The following is a 19,140-nucleotide window of genomic DNA, read 5'->3' on the forward strand; positions in this document are numbered from 1 at the left end:
TATTTGACATAATGCCTCAAAGATCACCCAATATCCAATGACGGGTGGGAGAAAGAAAACATCAATTTTTTGATAATCTTAAATATTTCTTTATTCATCACTATAAATCTATTATGAATTTAGTCTCAATATTGCAAAAATTTATTCTATTATGAATGCAATATTTAGGGATGTAATCTTTATATATATATTTTAATTAGGAAAAGGTCCTAATAGAATCCCCAACTAATTAATCTAGAGAAAGATACCACTAGAGAAAAAGAAAGAAATTCAATCCTCACCACTATGGTCTTGAAGGCTTTTAAGACACTTGGATTCCTATTTTGGCCCACTTTTCCTTGACCCTATGTTAAGATAGTAAACTAGCTTGAGAGAATCTATTGGGTCGGAAATTGTGTATGGTTGCAATTATTTTCATGCATGGAAAGTGATTTAAAGTTTGGACATATAGAGGATAGGTATTTCTTGAACCTTCAAGGACATGTGTAGAGCACCGCATGGATGTTTCTCCGTTATTGAACTCTTTGAATATGTAAGTAAATTATTTTTGGTTGATGACACAGTAAGTGTGGTATTTGTCTTTTCGATATGTTGTGGATAATATTAATCAAATGTGGAATTTTTTTGATGCTATATACACTATGTTCTGGATTGAATTTAGGTAAGCGAAGAGGTAATGGAAGAATAAAAGAGGTACACAAAGGAAGAAGAGTGAAATAGGTGGTTTGGGATGGAGGTTACAAGTATATACGATAATTCATATGGATAATTTGTTGTCTATAAAGAGGCAAATAAGCTATCACAACTTCAACATGAATGAATGCCTCATCTACAGAAGCAAAAGGTACCTCTAATGTTTTCAAAATTTGTCAAAATAGTTATGATATACCAAATAATCAAGTGGAATATCCTTTAGGTAACTAATATTATCTTCAAACTATTTATTTTGATTTTCATCATATCCTTTCCATGTGCATTTCCCTTGGTTTTAGTCCCATTTTTTCTTTATTTTATTCAAAACAAATTTTATAGATGCCTCTACTTGTCTCACCACTCATTAATTGTTTGGGGTTTTCATTCCATTCACCAAGGTTGGCATCTATTCTAGGACTTTGTGTCATGGCCAAGCTAAATGATTTGCCTCTAGTTTCTCTCCAATCTAGTCACCTAGTAGCATGTGAAATCTATCTCTTCCTAATTATTATTCTCTCCATCTTGTTAATGACCATTTCATTAATGAATCCTTCCTCGTAATTTTGGATAAGTGAGACAATGTTAGCTCGAGGAATCTTTTCAATCCTCTTTCAAGATTCTTTCCCAAGTAATAATCTTGCATATTGGAAAATAAATTACGCTTCTATCTTTCCAAGCTACTCTTCCTTATAATGTTTAGATTTATTCTAAAGTGCTCATTGTGACTCATGTTTACTACTCTTCCTATTAGTCTCATTCCAATATCTCCTACAAAAATATGGAATGATTACATTTATATTTTATTTGTGTCTCCTAAATATCCACAAAATTTGGAACAATAATACAAGTTTTTAATAATATTTAATTGTAAAAGAAAGGATTAAAATGGAACTAAACACTCTAAATAATTAATCAGGGTTAAAGGGATAAACTAGGATCAATTCATGAAGGCAAGATCTGTTATCTCAAAATTAATAGATTCATGCAAGAAAAGAAATATTAAATCTAGAGATAAAATTCTTGAAAAATTTAGCTAGCTAAAAGCGAAAGAATGCTGTCAAGCTCTCATTTTCGCACAGACTGGCAAAGGTTGTAGAGGAGAAATCACTATTGAACTTACCCCTGTCTCATATAACCCTATGTTGGTTAGGCCCCACAATAATTAGAAGATCCTAATTACTATTGTCCTAAACCTTGCATTGACCGTCACAATTTCACAGTGAATTGAGTTAATTAGTCCATTAGCGAGATTGGGAAAGAGTTTGGTATTGAGTTAGGTGTTGGTGGAAGATTTAAGGAGGTACACTATCATCATAATTAATGTTAGAGAGTATTGTGTGAAGAAGAATGGCCACGAAAGGAGTGACTATCCTAAGTGCTTGAGACTGTCAAAAAAAGTGAGTGTTGCAGCAGTGAATCTTCCTTTGACCTTTGTGTGTTTGGGAGGGTAAAGACCCATGGTGGTATATGTTGAGTGGTTGGGAGGGTAAAGACCCACATATCAACTATCTACTTTGACATCCTAGCATGGTGTCCACCTACTCTAAAACCTTGTGGGCACTCTCTATCTAATACTAACATATACATAACATGTGCCTCTCATATAACCCTATGTTGGCTAGGCCCCACCATAATTAAAAGATCCTAATTACTAAAAATGCTAGATTCTCCCCTAAAAGGTTGTTGAGTCATAGAAGGCCTAGCTTGATAGCCCTATAGTCTCTCATACCTAAAATATCCTTGTGTCTATGATGGTCAAATGTGACTACCCTATGGCCCCTACTATGCTCTAGTAGACCTATGTCCCTAATATTGATACTATTGGGTTTTTCTTTGTAAATCATATAGTAAGTCTAAATCATCCTTTGAAGGATGGGGAGGCCTATGGACACTTTAGTCCCTTAATCAAGGTTACAAACTTCACTCATGCCTCTTGTGTCCTCCCATGTACCTCCTTTTCCATAAGAGACTTTGCCATAGCAACCCTAAAGTCATTTGGATTGGCCATGTGTAGGAAAACTAAAATTTTGGGCTTTCCACCCCTAATGAAATAATTGACAAGTAACTTGTCTTGAATGTAATCTACAAACTACAAGAACTCCAAAAACTAACTCTCATGTTGAGCCACTATGAAACCTTATTATGTAAATTGTGAAACTCATCTATGCATCTCTGTCAAAAATATTTTGAAATAGAACACACTTTGAAGCACTCCAAAATGGTATCTGGAGAGGGTTTCCAATGTGAGTTGGTGCATTTTATCCTCTCAGTACCACAAGGTGGAAGCAAGTCCTCTCAAAAATTGCATTGAAAATTATGCCTTTAGGTTGCTCACATATAGATGCAACCCAAAGCATAAGTCCAAGCTAATTAGCAAACAAGACTTATCCTCAACCCCATTTGTGGATCTTAAAAATGTAGAGGATTGGGGATGAAGCAACTCTCGAATTAATTTAAATGCTATGATGCTAATGAAATAAGACTTAGATGCTTGAAGATGACAAATGAGCTCCTTGATAACCTGCAAAATGACTATATTTTGGATGCACAAGATTGGGATCCTTGAATTGAAGAAATGAGCTCTATTTATAGGCAAAATAGAGAAATGGATGGTTGAGATTGAGTAATCTCAACAAGGGCTAGGATTGAAAGTTATCAATCCAATCCCAAGTTGACAAATGTCACCTTGAGAGGATGTTAAACAAACATTAGATGCTAATCAAGCAGTTAGGGATAACCTCAAGGAGTGACGTCATTGGATAATATCATTAACCAGTGAGGCATGCTATTACCCAAGAGGTAAACTCTCATGCAACATGAGAAAATGGTTAAAGGGACAACCATCATGGCTAAGGGGCGCGGGCTTGTAAGAGGCATTAAATGCCTTTTAAAGAATTTGGAGGCTAACTTGCCTAAAGAGGAAAACCACTAGTGGTTTATGTAAGAGCCTTACATGTTTGGAAGACTCAACAAGTTAACTTGTTGAAATAGATTAAGTCTTAAATGCATTTTAAAGACTTTCTTCCAAATTTGGAGAAGTGACTCCCCCAAATTTAGGGAAAGGACATGATTAGGAGATTATACATGATTAGGATGGGATTAGGAGGTTTCTAGAAGAATGATTATGGGAATAATGAAAAATGTAAGACTTTGCAAATGGGTGAGGAAAATAGATATTTTAGCAAATTCAAATGATTTAATTTAGCCAAAAGGGATGCAACATGCATTTGTAGGATTCTGCAAGTAGGGGGATTGTTCACAAATAAATAACGATTTATTTATTTGCAAAGGGGATTTTCAATTAAATGTGAATTTAATCAAAAAGGAAAAAGGGATTTTAATCAAATAAATAAGATTTATTTAATCAAATGGATAAGGGTACTTAATCAAACCTTAGTTTAATCAATAGGTTAGACTAGAAGAAGAAGATTTAATCAAATATTTAATTTGATTAAAAGGTCAATTAGAAGAATAGGATATTAATTAAATCTTAATTTAATTTAATTAGAAGAATCAGGGATAATTAAATGAATAAAATTTACTTAATTCATTGTGCAACTTTTAGGTGTCTACAATTATGGATTTCATTTAATGAAATTTCTCATTCAATAAGGTGTTCGCCACCTTATTTCCATCCCTCCTAACATGAGTTATTTTGAAATTTGAAAATTGATCTAATTCGGCTCATATAAATTTAATGCTTTTATTAATTTTCCAATGTAGTGTATCTCCCTTAGCTATACCATTGAATATAATTTGAGAGTCACCCTCCAAGTGTAGATTAGATATCAACAACTTGCTTGCCAAAATGACCGCCATTGACACCACATTGACATCAACTTCATCATTGGTCCCATCCTTGATATTTTGCACCCCAATTACCAATAGATTACCTTGCTTGTCCCTGATCACACAACTTGCCTCGAATGGCCTCGAGATTCCCTTAGAAACCCCATCAAAATTAACTTTAATCCATCCTTCATCTGGTCTAGTCCATTCAACCTCTTTTATCTTAATCGGAGATGGATTAAGCCCATAAAGACCCATTAATGAGCCTTTTTATTGACATAATTAATAGAGACAATTATCCACATTATTAATTGAAACAATTTGACTTGATTTATCTACATTATATAATTTAATTGAATAAAGCAAAATAAAGCAAACAATTTACAACTTGTCACAACCACCATATGAGCTTGTTACATTTTATTATACAAGATAAAAATATATATTTAAAATTAATTTACAAGCTAAGTAATTATTTTCATATTCAATTCCACACAATATATTAATACAAAATAATGAAAAATACATAAAAACTACTTTTTACAAGAGAGTTATTTTGGTATCCACACATCAAAAACAAAACCTCCAAAATAAACAAAATATATACTCATAAAATATACAAATAATAATAATTTTAATTTGTTCAGAAAAAATAATAATTGACCCAAATGCACCTTCAACAAAAAAATAATTCCTAAAAACCTTTCATGAAACCACAATTCATGTAACCCCACCCTTACTATTCTTCTCAAATTTACTATTAAATCTCTTTCTTAAACTTTACAATTGAAACGAATAAAACAACATATTTACATTGGACTCATTAACATAAGAATTACATCAATTTCCACCACATATGCAACTACTCACATCAAATTTATAGTTCTACCCCAAAAAAGTTGACATCAATTTTTAAATAAATATTTATTATTGAAAAAAAGAATTGTATATTGATTTTTAAAAACAGTAAGGTCAAGTCGTAAAAACTTAAATAAATTACAATAAAAATACAAATTGGCATATATTTTTAATTACTTCTTTATTTTGTACTTTTTAACACCACCTTTACATTTTAAGAACAAAGAGGAATCATGAACATGGATAAGCATGGATATTTATGCTATCCAAAAATCCATTGTAATCTCTTCTTATGAAATAACCTTTAGAACAAATTGCCCTATTAATAATCCAATTATAAGTTTTTGTTGCCATTGTCTATGATGTAATTACAAGCCTTGTGGTAGAGAGCGTGCATGTATGCCTTCAACACATTTTAATATGGAAGGGAGAAACGCAAAATGTCCATCGACTTTGTACATTTGTGGCGGTAATGAAACCTCCACATAAGAGCACACTCAAGGTGTCACTTGTATGTTCAAAGTCCTCTCATCTTTGTTGCAAACAAACATCCAACACATCTTACATAAAAGAGTATTCACACAATCTTGACCAACTTTGTTTCACAATTATGGGAGAATTGCTACACAAAAGGGTTTTCATAGAATCGTGATGACACATAAGAGTTTTAATAGAATCCTGATACACTTTCATTCACAATTAGGGGAATCTCTTTATAGAAAAGGGATTCCACACAATTATGATCAACTTTGCTTTAAGAAATTGTAGTTGTGGTATTTAATCTAAGCAGGATAACAATCAACCAACCAACACTTATGTACAAACCATTATTCAATTGCTAATTTTTGGAGATTTTTATCTAAAGTCGTCATTTTTGTGACTGCCAGTTTACTTTTCTGTCCATAAGAGGATGACAATTTTCTTGTAGGAATTGAGTTTTTCTACCTAAAAACCCTACACGTAAAGTCTATTAGTTAATTTAAAAGAGGAAATATTGAACTCTTTAAACACTTTGGTGGGTTTTAGGACTAATTTAATGTCAAAGACATTAAAGACAAAATCATTATTATCAAAATTGTTAAATTATTTTTGACTTTGCAAGTAGAATTCATCATTATTATTAATGTACACAAGATTATTCTTTATTTCAAAAGAAAAACTCATCATTGCGTAGAAAATATTATTTTTATTTTTAATATTAAATTAATATTTCTATTAATTTTTAGTATAAATATTGAAAAAACCATAATAATGGACACATATTTATTTTTCTTCCAATAGCAAGGGCTAAGGTCTAAGAGGCCTTCATGTTAAATCTGCTTAAGTCATATTTTAACTTCTTCCCTTTGTTGAGTGTCATTTCTGCACATTCAATATGATACTCTTTATAAATACTTCTACTTTATAAAAGTTTTTAATGTCTACGAAGCCAAAGGCAATCTACAAGACAAAACAACTTTCTAAATAATTGAATCTTCTACTATTTATTTTGATAATAAATTTTCTTATTTTCTTAACTTTCTCCTCTATAAATAAATCTTAAAAAAACATTGCTACTAAAATATCTACATAGTTAGCTCAATATTATCACTAGAACTCTACACTCTAAAATAAAACATTACTTTGAATGAAAGAAGAAATTTTTGTAGTATCGACGAGACTAACAATTTAAGAGACCAAAAAATCAAATCTTTAACAATATTTAAACTCTTTTCGATTGTCAACTCTTCTATTGTGAATCTTGAACAAGTAAACCAATAATTTTGTGAAGCTTTGTTTCCTCAAATAACTCATTTATACAACCCATCTTCAAACGGTTTTTCTATTGTCCACGAGACTAATAGTTTAAGTGACTAATAGTTAAAGTGAATCTTGAACAAGAAGCCAACAATTTTGTGAAGCCTTGCCTCCTCAAATAGTTCATTGAGACAACCAACCTTCAAACAAATTTTGTATTTTCCATTAGACCAACAGTCTAAGGGGCCGAAAGTCAAATCCTTAACATTTTAAATTCTTTTTGATATCAATTCTTCTACAACCTGAGTTGGCCTAGTGGTGGAGAATTTGTGCTCTTGAAAGAGAGGTCACAAGTTCAAATCCCATAAGGGGGTAAGGTATGTACACCTTGTTTGTAGTGTAGTTAGGTACCTCCTGCAAGGAGTATGAAGTAGTCCCATATTGCTCTAACCCATCTGTAGGCCCACCTACAGATTGTTGGCATCGTGGACTATAAAAGACCCTTTCCTTTACTTTTTCTATTGTGAGCCAGTAGTTTTGTGAAGCCTTACCTCCTCAAATAGTTCATTTAGACAACCCACCTTCAAACGGTTCTCATATTGAATACGAATACCTTCATATACTACACATTTCATATTTAAACACCTTTGTTGGAGAGAATATTAAAACGAACATCTTCATATATTACACATTTCATATTTAAACACCTTCATTGGTGAGAATATCAAAGTAGAATAATACTTCCATAAAAATAATTTGTAGAAAATCATTTGGAAAATACATCGTGGGGCACTTGTACACCTTCAAATCCCATAAGGGGGTAAGGTATGCACACCTCATTTGTAGTGTAGTTAGGTACCTCCTGCAAGGAGTACAAGGTAGTCCCATATTGCACTTGTACACCTTCAAATCCTATAAGGGGGTAAGGTATGTACGCCTCGTTTGTAGTGTAGTTAGGTACCTCCTGCAAGGAGTACAAGGTAGTCCCATATTGCTCTAATGTTGGCATTGTGGACTATAAAAGATCCTTTCCTTTCCTTTTTCTATTGTGAGCCAATAGTTTTGTGAAGCCTTACTTGCTCAAATAGTTCATTTAGACGACCCACCTTCAAACGGTTCTCATATTGAATAAGAATACCCTCATATACTACACATTTCGTATTTAAACACCTTTATTGGAGAGAATATTAAAACAAATATCTTCATATACTACACATTTCATATTTAAACACCTTTATTGGAGAGAATATTAAAACGAATATCTTCATATACTACACATTTCATATTTAAACACCTTTATTGGTGAGAATATCAAAGTAGAATAATACTTCATACAAATAATTTGGAAAATACACTCTGGGGCACTTGTATACTAGCTAGGCATCCAAAAGGTTTTTGAACCGCAATTGAGAAAAATGAATCTATAGGTGGATCCAAATTTTTATCCGACATCATTGCCACGTGGCTCACATACATTGGACTCGTAAATTACGTTCTAGAGACGATCGTGCCAAATATCTTATCTCACTGCCAACCACATAGTCAAATACACAATAACTTCCCGCAGCAAACCAGAATTATCCTCAACGTGGATCGAACCCGGGCCCTTGAACAACAAAATAATCTTTATACCGTGGGTTTAGCAGAACCTCACCGTACACAGTATTAAGTAGACAGCAGGAGTTTTATCTCTGTCATGGAACGCCGGGATGATGAGAGCGATTTCTGTAATTGTTATTGAAAAGCCGCTGCAAGAAAATGGAGTTGGTTTGTTCGGGGCTCGGCTCTTCGTTGCTGGGCGCCCAGGTTCGATCTTCGAATGTGTTGTTGAGAAGAAATGGATTGGGTAGGGCCGCTGGTTGGAATGGAAGTAAAAAGAGCAAGGAATCGTCGGCGTTGATTAAGATGAAAAGGATTAGAGCTTCTGTGGAGACAGGGGCAGAGGAAAAACAGGGGCACGAGAGGCAGAGTTCATTCAATCATGTTATGGAGGTTTCTCCCTCATTTCATAACAGTAGTAGTACGGATTACGGCGTCTGGGATAGCATGAGTGCTCTGGTTCGGCTCACCTATGGAGTAGGTAGGTTAATTTGTTTGTCATATATGAAATTTTTAATAAGTGAATTTGGTAGCTATGTTTGTCTATGATTGTTGCTGTGGGTATTGGAATAGATTTTGCACTAGAGTTGGGTTTAATTAGTGTTAGAAATGTTCAAAGGTTTAGAATTTTCCATGTAAGAAGTAAGCTTTGATGTTATACTGCACTAGAGTTGGGCTTAATTAGTGATAGAAATGTTCAAAGGTTTGGAATTTTCCATGTAAGAAGTAAGATTTAACGTTTTACCATCTTGTTGCTCTGTTGGGTACTGGAAGGGTGAATGAATGCATGGATTTAGATATGGCCACCGTTTCAATTGTACATGGGATCATTCAACAGTAACCTGCATGTAATGTGCATAATGGTCACTTGGGACGTTTATATAATGGGTCACCATCATAAGAGCTAGTCAATCCACAGGAGGAAGATCAATTACAAACATATAGCTGAATTCGTGCAGTTTTGTCTGTAAAAGAATAGGTGTCAAAGTGAGAGAAAAGGGCATGAACTGGGGTGGGATTTGGATGGAGAAGGAGAATCCAACAGAAAGTGTAAAATAAAAATATAAAAAAATAGGAGAATCAATTAATTTTGTGGCTGTTTGTAGTCAATTTCATCCTTCAGTGGTTTCTTTGCAATTGGAATATCAAGACTTTAGTTTTATTGATATTCACTTGTATCCTTGCTTGTTTACTGACATACCAATTGACATTTTTCTCAGGCCTTGTGTGTTTTATTGGAATGTGGGCGTTATTGGGTATTTAACAAGCTATGGACTTGAGTTTTAGTGTACTGGATTGGATTAGGTGCATTGGCAAGATCTAATTTATTCTGGACCTTGGTTCCGAGATAAAAATGATAAGAATATAATTTCTTTTCAGCAAAGAACATGAACTCATTTGCCTCTGTTACAGTTTGGTTTTCGATGGGCTATCAAAGCCAAACGCTTTTCTCAATCTAGAAGTATTTTTGATATGAAAGTCCCAATAATTGATGTGTTGCAATTCTGTCTTTGTTTGTTGTCTGTCTTATGTTGAGTACTGACAAGCTTAAAAAATGGTCGGCAACATCTCGATCTAGCCTTGTGGGTTGTGTTAGCTTATATTTCTTTCTGTGATGTCTGGCTTTTTTACAAGCTATGAATTCCAGTTGTAGGTGGATTGGCAAGGTAGGGTTTACTCATGAACTTGGTCATGATGTCAAAACACGGGTATAGTATATGAACTATATATAATGTAAACATAACTTCATCACGAGATTGTAACTTATGGAAAGAATTCTCCTTGTGGGCTTCCACAAAAGAGGCCTCGTGCCAATTTGGTTTCGGTCTTTCTCTACGCTGTGAGCTAAAACATATTTCTTTATTTGTCTGCTGTCTTTTGGGTGGAGGCTAGGTGGGGATGCATGTGAGTGATAAGGGATCAGTGGCTGTATTTTATAGCTGTTTTTGGAATGTTTAATCCATGTTTTTGATGCACATTGTAAGTGAAGGGCTTGGATTTGCTGAGTACCCAGCAAGTACTTGCCAAAATTTGGTCAAAACTAGACATAAAACTCATCGAATTAACTCTGGAAAAACCTGCCATGAACTTGTTTTGGCAAGTATGTCTGCTAACCATGTATTAGCATCTTTCAATTTGAGTTTCATGGTATAAGCTGACGGTTTTATATATATATATATATATATAATATTAGATTTTCACAGTCCATGATATAAAGTAAAAAAGCTTTTGGAAAAAGTTGTGTACAATTAAATTTTCATCAACGTTCATTAGAGTCTGATCCAAAATGTTGATGAAAATCATATGTACACAGTTTTTTTCCAGAAAATGTTTTCATGTTATTACTTATTTCTGAAACTGACTATGGTACAGAGTCTGGATAATATCTGAATATTTAGTCCCTTCAATTATGTTCCGTTCTTGATAATCCTGCCACTGATTTTTATAAATTACATGTGGTAGTTTAATGAGGAATAATGTGTCTACTGGTCTACCTATCTCTCCCTCCACTCTATGTTCAACTCTATTAAGTGATCATTCTGAACTCTTAAGTAATATGCATTTATCTTTGATAATTTCCATCCATTATGGGATTTACATGCCTTTCCTTGCAAAAACATTATGGCATTTGGATGCTTTCAATCCTGCATGCTTTGAACTTAAACTCGTTAATCATGTCGAATGATATTCAAATCTATATAGTTTCATTTCTGGTGGGATATACTAACTTTTGTGTACAAATTAATGACTAATTAGCATTTAGAATCTTGTAGATATTATGAATGAACACATGCTTTTAGTGACAGTTAGATTAACTAGACAGGTTGGTCAAATTAATTTTGGTTTGGGTGATCCTGCAGGTCTCTATGGTGTCATGGCACTTGCAGGAAAAGCCATATGCTGTTTCACTGGAATTGATGAACTCGGAGGATTAGATCTATCAATGGATGCTATACTAAATGGATTTGGTTATGCAGTTCCGCCAATGATGTGTCTTCTCTTCATACTGGATGTATGTGATATATGTGATTCACATCAATAATTTCATGATTGGATTTGTTAATGCATACTAATACCTTCAATTTTGATGATGTTAACTGGTACATTAACTTAAGAAGTCTGCTTGCTGCTTCCTTCGTACTTATGTTATCTTTTTCACAAGTCAAGATAAGAGGAATGGGGGAAGCCCGGACTCAGGATGAAACTAGTAACTTTAAATGATTAAAGCAAGAAAGAATCAAATGATCTTGGGGACTACGAGAGCTGCGTAGATTATGTGGATAAAATATGCATTAAACTTTCCATCTAGCAAGTCCTCTCATTCAATACAGAGAATGAGAAATAAGCCAAATATTTCGGGCCTATTGTTTACAGTTTCTTTCCTTGTTTAAATGATGATATGTGCTGTTGAAATGAGGATTCTCATCTGATAGGATTTTTATGGGTTGCAGGATGAAGTTGTGAAGTTGTCTCCTTATGCCAGGGCTATCAGAGACGTTGAAGATGAGGAACTAGTGAATTTTTTTCTGGGGATGTCGCCATGGCAGGTAAACTGCACTAACTAATTATGCTCTATTTTTTGTTAAAGCACTACATGTTCTCTAAATTATATTTGTCACTTCATTTTGAAATGTCTATATGGTAGTTTAATTAGGTTCATATTTGTATATAACGTTGAAAAGGTACACTCATGAAGTTCTTGACAAATTAAATTGTGCCCTTGGCTTTCAATTTAGATTTTAGAATGTTTGTACACATATTTTGACTTCTGATTCATAACATCTATGCAAGAAATAAAGTTGTCGCTAGGACCTCGCAAAATTATCAGTGAAACAATGTCTCCCCTTTATCAGATAGATGGCAATTTTAAATGTTGGATAGTCTCATGAGCATCACTATGTTGAATATTCCTTAAAGAGGAAGACAATTGCTAATTAAAAGAGAGAGAAAATATTACAAACAGAAATAATCTAATAATTTTCTTGTTAGTCATGGTGGAAATATTTTCTGTGGGTCCTCTAATAAATTAATTACACTACAATAGCAAACATACAAGGAGTTGTTTGGCTTCTTTTATGTTTACTTTCTTTGTACTCATTGATCTGTAATCTGTTGTATATCAAATTTTCTATAGGATGGCTTTTTCATATCATAATTTGTTCCTTGTGTCATCTGTTTAATCCACTCTTTAAGCTTTGCTTGGAGCAAAGCTGAAATAGGTGGGGAAAACTCGTATATAAAAGAACAAGAGATCAATGTCTAATTTTGATTGAAGTGCTTATTGTGAGGTGTCTCATCAAAGCCATCGTGTAGGCCTTGGAAATTAATGAGGATCTGTCCATCTCTGTCTGATGTCTCCTTAATTAAATTTCAAACAAGACTTGTAATCTTCCTTTGTTTTGGCTTGGCAGTTTCTGCTCATTGTAACCGCAAGCTCAATTGGGGAGGAGTTATTTTACCGTGTTGCAGTGCAGGTTGGAACAATCCACTTGATTCCCACTTCCATTCTATCTCAAATGTCTTGAATTTTGCATCCTGGACTTTACTGCAACTTTAAATGCCTTTTCGGTCTAGCAACATCTCATTAACAAGTGTTAACTATTTATACTTTGTTTTCAGGGCGGACTTGCACATGTGTTCCTGAGCGATACATGGCACAGCAAGGATACTTATGGGATCGCAGCACTGGTATTTATATTTGTGCTCCTAAATTCCACAATTTTATTTTATTTAGGACCTTATTTCAGTTTTTTTTCTTTTTCTTGTATCATTGTTGTCTTTGTTTGTATATCCTTTGAGTGAGATGGAAGTGAGTGCTTGCCTGTGTCTGGTTTATATCTAGGAGTTTATCATTTTAATTAATAGGCGATGGCTTTCAAATATTGGATTCTGGAGTACTTAATTTTGTTGTTATATTTTAATTTCAAATAAAACCTTCTGACATTTTATATTGTTTATTTGCAGAGTGGAGTATTCCCCTTTTTTGTTCCATTTGCACAAGCATTTGCAGCTGTGCTAACTGCTGCCCTCACTGGGTCTTTGTATTATGTGGCTGCTTCTCCACGAGGTACATGTCTTTTATTTTTTTCAGAAGGTTTCTGTCTGTTAAGTTTACTCTTGCCTTCCATATGATGTGCTTTTGAATTTTTCCAGTGTACTTCAGGGATATGCCTCCTGAAACAGGGTCTGCAGGATGGGGTTGAATGCCCTCCTGCTGCCCTGTATGTCCCTTGACCATCGTTTGGACATTAGGGCTCCCTAGCAGTAAAAAAACATAGGGACTTGAATTTAAAAAAAATAAAAAAACACAATTAAGAAGAGAAATCAAGTATTTGTCATCCATTTTGCTATAGAAATGAAATAATTAGACAGGAGGGCATTGCTGGTTAGAAGCAAGGAACAAATTATTATAAAACACAAAGCCATTAATGAAAGCCAGGGACCTGTTAAATGGAAAATCAAACTTGTGATCTATCTAATTGGTGGTCAAATATTAATTAAAATACCAACGAAGTGTCTTATTCTTGATAGAGGTTCAAGTCAACGTTAAACCACTAAAAGCATGGGAAGCTGCACATAAGAAGAGATCCTTATCCTATGCATTTTAGATGAAATACGTTGGAACATTCAAATTTAAGTTTTGCTAAATTATGTTTTCGCTTTGTCTGCAACACTAGATAAACTTACACCAAGAGAGTTAAACTAACCAACACCATAATTGAATATGTTTCAGACTGACGTTGCATTTATTTTTTTAGTAGAACTAGAGATATCGTATATATAAATGTTCACAGTAAGAAAATTTCAGCTTCTTTGGTTCGCATAAGTTATTTTTATCTATTTTTAATTTATATGTATTTTACAAATTCAAATATTAATTTTATATACTATTTTAACAACTGGCCCCCTCTGCCCCAAAATTATGGAATGAAATTATCCATGAATAAAGTCCGTTTTTCCCTGTTCCCAAAACTCAGAACACTGAGTTTTTTTTAGTTTTGGATTATATCACAAAAAGGAGTACAGATAACATGTGCTGATGGAAAGACCTTACATTTGTTGGGTTCCTCTTTCCTGAAAAATCTTGCATGTCAATAGATAATTGAATGATAGTTGTAAAGGAAAGATTGAAACTTTTCCCATTCTTGTCTTAAGAAGAGATTGACTAATGGTTTTCTGAAATTTGTGTTCAATGTAACACCTGTTGACAAAAGAGAGCCATTTGTGATAAGAAAGCTTCTACTTTGATGCCAGGGAACAAGTTTTAGTACCGCTCTTTAACAATCAGTTTATGATGATGCTAGAAGCCTTCTTCATGAATATCTGAACAACTTCAATTGCTTTAGCATATTTGACAACTGTTTTTTTAGTGCTGCTTCTGATATATATTAAAATATGTTGGGGTTGAGGCCCCTTACGGTACATGTTAGTGGAATCTAACATAATTTTCCTTCTTGCCTTAACTTTCCAATTGCTGTTTGAAACCAACTGGAGAGTTAAGCTGACATGCACCAAAAATCGAGCATTCTACTTGAAAGAATAAATGTGACGTTGCCGTTCTTAGTCTGTAAGTCCATCCAGCATGTCAGGTGTTCCCAATAGAGTCATCTGGCAAACTTGTTTCTAAGTTTAGGATTTGAATTTAATTACATTTGCAAAAGTTTATCATATGCAGACTTGCTTGTGATTAACCAGTTAGAGCATGAAGTCAGACAAAAGTACATGCATCAGATTTTGCCCTTCATGTTATCTTGTTGGATTCATATCCTCCATGGTTGTAGGAAGTGATGATGTGGGTGTCCATAGAATGAAGTATTGATGCAACTCGAAATATTTCTGTATTTTTTACTATTTGGGTTTTGCTAAAATTCATCAATTTCAAATCAAATAATCCATGTTTGCTCTTAATTGGGTAGAAAGTAAGGAATCATTTTATTCCAGGTTGCATCAATTATTGTCTCTGATTATCTCATTTAAATTGATTATTTTATTGCTTGTGCATTATGTTTGGCTTTGTTTCTCTGACCATGAAAACATTTTTGGTTCTTGTATATAGATCCCACTTATGTGGTGGCTCAAGTTCCTCGTAGTAATGGAGCACGTGAAGATATGAAAAAGTGCTTTGCAGGTTGGTGTTTTGATGATTTCATGAACATTGTAGGTATTGAACGATGAAGCAATTCGTTGTTATTTGCAAATTACTTACTTGATCCATTGGTATGTAGAATAGCCTGGTACGAGAGAAGGCAATTGAAAAAGATTTACTCACCTCTGTTGGAGTCTCTTCTTGCACTCTACTTGGGGTTTGAGTGGATTCAGGTATGCCACCTGGCACATTTCATAGATCATGTAATGTCCCCCTTTGGAATTTCCTGAATCTCGTCCTTGTAAATATCAAAGTCTGTTAATTTTCACGCTTATTAATTCTGATATTAGATATTGATCCATTGACTTTCTTGTCTTCTTTGATCTTGTGGATGGTTCCTCCTTCTCAATTGAATTAATCTCTTCTTTATATCTTCATTTGTGGGAAGCCACACCTCTTCATAAGAAATGAGTCATCACTCTTCATTGCTGCCCTTTGAGAATAATAAATTATTCTTCAAATTGATCTCCCTTGGATGTCCTCCTCAAATGAGACTTTCTCCTTTTTATATCCTCCAATGTGAGGGAGAGGTCACACCTCTTCATCATGCATGCCCCTTTGGCAAGAGACACACCCTTTCCACCATTAGCACCCTTTGAAAGAGTGCAACTCTTCATTAATTCTGCCTTTTGCCTTTTGAAAGGAACACAACCTTTCACATTCAGATCTGCACTTCTGATTCCCCAAATTATCCCCTCAAATGAGGTTCTCTTCTCCCTTTTATATCTCATGTTTGAGGGAGTCACACCCTTTGAAAGAGTGCAACTCTTCATTATTTCTGCCTTTTGAAAGGAACACAACCTTTCACATTCAGATCTGCACTTCTGATTCCCCAAATTATCCCCTCAAATGAGGTTCTCTTCTCCCTTTTATATCTCATGTTTGAGGGAGTCACAACTTTTCATTTCATGTCTTTGACCATTCATTAACTTAATTAAAATTTAATTGTATTCTTTTATATTTTAATTTTAATTTTATTATTATCATTTATCTATTTCAAAGCGGGGACATTACAGATCACATGACATATTCACAGTGGACGGGTAGTTTCTCACAAATTTTTGTTTTTTCACATTGCAGACGAACAACATTCTTGCTCCCATGATCACACATACAATCTACTCTGGTGTTGTACTAGGACACGGCCTTTGGCGGATCCATGAACAGAGAACGAAGCTGAGAAAGAGAATCAAGAGTGTAAGGCAGAAAGATGGAACAAAATCGGAAGCTTAGAACAATACATAGTGCATAATGGACATTGCCTGCCACTCAAGTTATGTCTGCTGGTATTCACCTTGTCCTCCACAAATATTGATAAAATGAGTCTAGGACATTGTTAACAGAGGGTACCCACATTTTCTGGTAAATATATCTATAATATAAAACGGCAGAACCCTTCTAATGTACCTCTGTACCCTTACTTGGAACTGGCATTTCTGTCCTCAGAACTGTATCCTACTTCTTCCGGCAGTTAGGATCTAAGGATACGATGGCTTTGATTAGAGTTCCATGGTGATAAGTCCAGGCTTTATGCATGATGCTGAGAAACATGATCATTTGCCTGTTGTATAATAGTCAGCCTTTGTAATGGCATAAAAATGGAGGTATACTCCTACAGAATTGATCCAAAATTATTTAGTGCTGAGTGCACCTTTAGAGAGATTGCTTCAGGAAAGCTATGTTTAGCTTAGTCAGTCAGGTCTTTTGTAAATATATTAGAAACTCCCTTTCTGTCAGGGGGTCATCTGTTAGCCAGACATGATTTCTATTGTTTGTTTCACGTCTCATCAAGTGAAAAACTATGGCCAGATGTATACCTACAAAGTACAAGCATTTGTAACATGCTTCCAGTCTCTTGAATGGACCAAAGTAGCAATCACATTAATGCCCTACATATATCTTGTGGTTGAAATAGCAAAAGCTTGTTTCCTTTGCTCATTGTTTAACTTAACGCAAATTTGTCTTTGTTAGATTGGAGTTTGCAGGTTGCAGTTCAGGACAAAATCCCCTATTGATGCAAATCTTGTCAAGGCTACAATTATTTTACTTTGTCCAAAAATTAAAATTGTGAAATGCTTTAAATGGTTAGTTTTTTTCTGAACTCATTGACCTCCACATATATCATGTTCCCTTTTCTGCCAAGATTTCAGTTTGACCTTTAAGCCCATTTTTCATTTTCTATCGGTTTAGGGAAAGTAACATAGGGAAACGTAAGTGTTTATATTGGGCATCCAAATTATGAGGGCCACAAGTGTCATGCCACAAATTGATTATTTTAAAAGTAATGGTATTGGTCAAGAATTTTGTGTGGCTGTATTTTGGAAGGGAGAATATTTTGAAAATCGCATATTTAATCAAGACAGGGATTGAGAGAATGCATGCTTGTTTATCCATCAATTTTACTTGAATAGATTGGACACCTCGTTCATCTACTATTGGAGATTAGAGGACGGAAACTCCTTGATTTCCATGGTCAGTGGATGAAACCCCTTGAACTAGTTGCGAGCAATTCTACATAGGGATTGTGATCGAGCTTCAGTAATATGTTGTTTGGGTGATTCTTCAATGCTTGTTTGTCTGAGTTTAAGGCATCTCTCAGCGCCTAAGATTTGTAATTCTAAGGTGGCTTCCGTAGCACTATTGATTGTAGATTCATCATATCTTTTGATAATGATATTGCTATTGTTGTTCTTGAAAGTTTGGTAAATTGAATTTTACTGTAAGTGCAATTTTCCTTGAGTAATTTGTGATTGCAACAAGTTGTGTTGACTATTCATTTTGCAAGAGTTTATAATTTTCATTTTTGCATATTCTTGTTGCATTAGATTTGGTTGGAATCAATATTCAATCATTGGTGTCCCATCATATGGATCAAGGGTTTGCACGATTTGGGGTAACAAGATGGTAGATGAAAGGAGACATGATTTGTAGAGAAAGAAAAGGCTTAGGCCATGTTCAATGCGATGATCAATTTGGATGCCCAAACACTCAAAGACATGATGGTAATGCTGGTGCAATTTGTACAAGGTCAAAAAGCTCCCAAAACTTCAGTCACATATTGGAAGAAGTGTATTAGGTGTTGTGCGTGAAATTTGTCTTAAAGTGGATGATTTAACTATTTAAACCAAACAACACAAATAACATAAGAACCAAGCATGTATTTAACAAAATTAAAATATATTATACTCCTTGTGTACATTTGCTGAAGATAGTTGATTAGATGTGTGTTCATTCAAAACTTCGACAACATAATGATGTTCATTTGCAAAAGAAGTGAGAGGTAAAAATAGTTAAGTCGTGGATATTTATGATTTTGG

General features: G+C 34.2%; 1 protein-coding gene across 2 annotated transcripts; it reads left to right on the plus strand.

Annotated features, from left to right (window-relative positions):
* Nucleotides 1–8,626: 8,626 nt before the first annotated feature.
* On the plus strand, nucleotides 8,627–17,715 carry LOC131036110 (uncharacterized). 2 transcript variants are annotated; one of them, XM_057967924.2, is made up of 9 exons: nucleotides 8,630–9,157; nucleotides 11,538–11,689; nucleotides 12,129–12,224; nucleotides 13,089–13,151; nucleotides 13,297–13,365; nucleotides 13,642–13,744; nucleotides 15,734–15,805; nucleotides 15,908–15,996; nucleotides 16,904–17,715. In XM_057967924.2, the coding sequence occupies exons 1-9, from the start codon at nucleotides 8,836–8,838 to the stop codon at nucleotides 17,054–17,056; spliced, it is 1,119 nt and encodes a 372-aa protein (XP_057823907.1). In that variant the 5' UTR covers nucleotides 8,630–8,835; the 3' UTR covers nucleotides 17,057–17,715. The 2 variants fall into 2 exon arrangements, with proteins under 2 accessions (XP_059075934.1, XP_057823907.1); XM_059219951.1 differs by lacking the exon at nucleotides 16,904–17,715 and having other exon boundaries at nucleotides 8,627–9,157; nucleotides 15,903–16,002.
* Nucleotides 17,716–19,140: the final 1,425 nt, after the last annotated feature.

Source organism: Cryptomeria japonica, chromosome 4 (assembly GCF_030272615.1).
Source record: "Cryptomeria japonica chromosome 4, Sugi_1.0, whole genome shotgun sequence".
Classification (NCBI taxonomy): domain Eukaryota; kingdom Viridiplantae; phylum Streptophyta; class Pinopsida; order Cupressales; family Cupressaceae; genus Cryptomeria; species Cryptomeria japonica.

Bases quoted from the DNA above. Each gene is read 5' to 3' on its own strand.
- LOC131036110 (XM_057967924.2), top strand. From the start codon at position 8,836: ATGGAGTTGGTTTGTTCGGGGCTCGGCTCTTCGTTGCTGGGCGCCCAG. The intron at 12,225-13,088 runs GTAAACTGCACT...TTGGCTTGGCAG, and splicing joins TGGGGATGTCGCCATGGCAG to TTTCTGCTCATTGTAACCGC. The intron at 13,745-15,733 runs GTACATGTCTTT...TCTTGTATATAG, and splicing joins TGTGGCTGCTTCTCCACGAG to ATCCCACTTATGTGGTGGCT.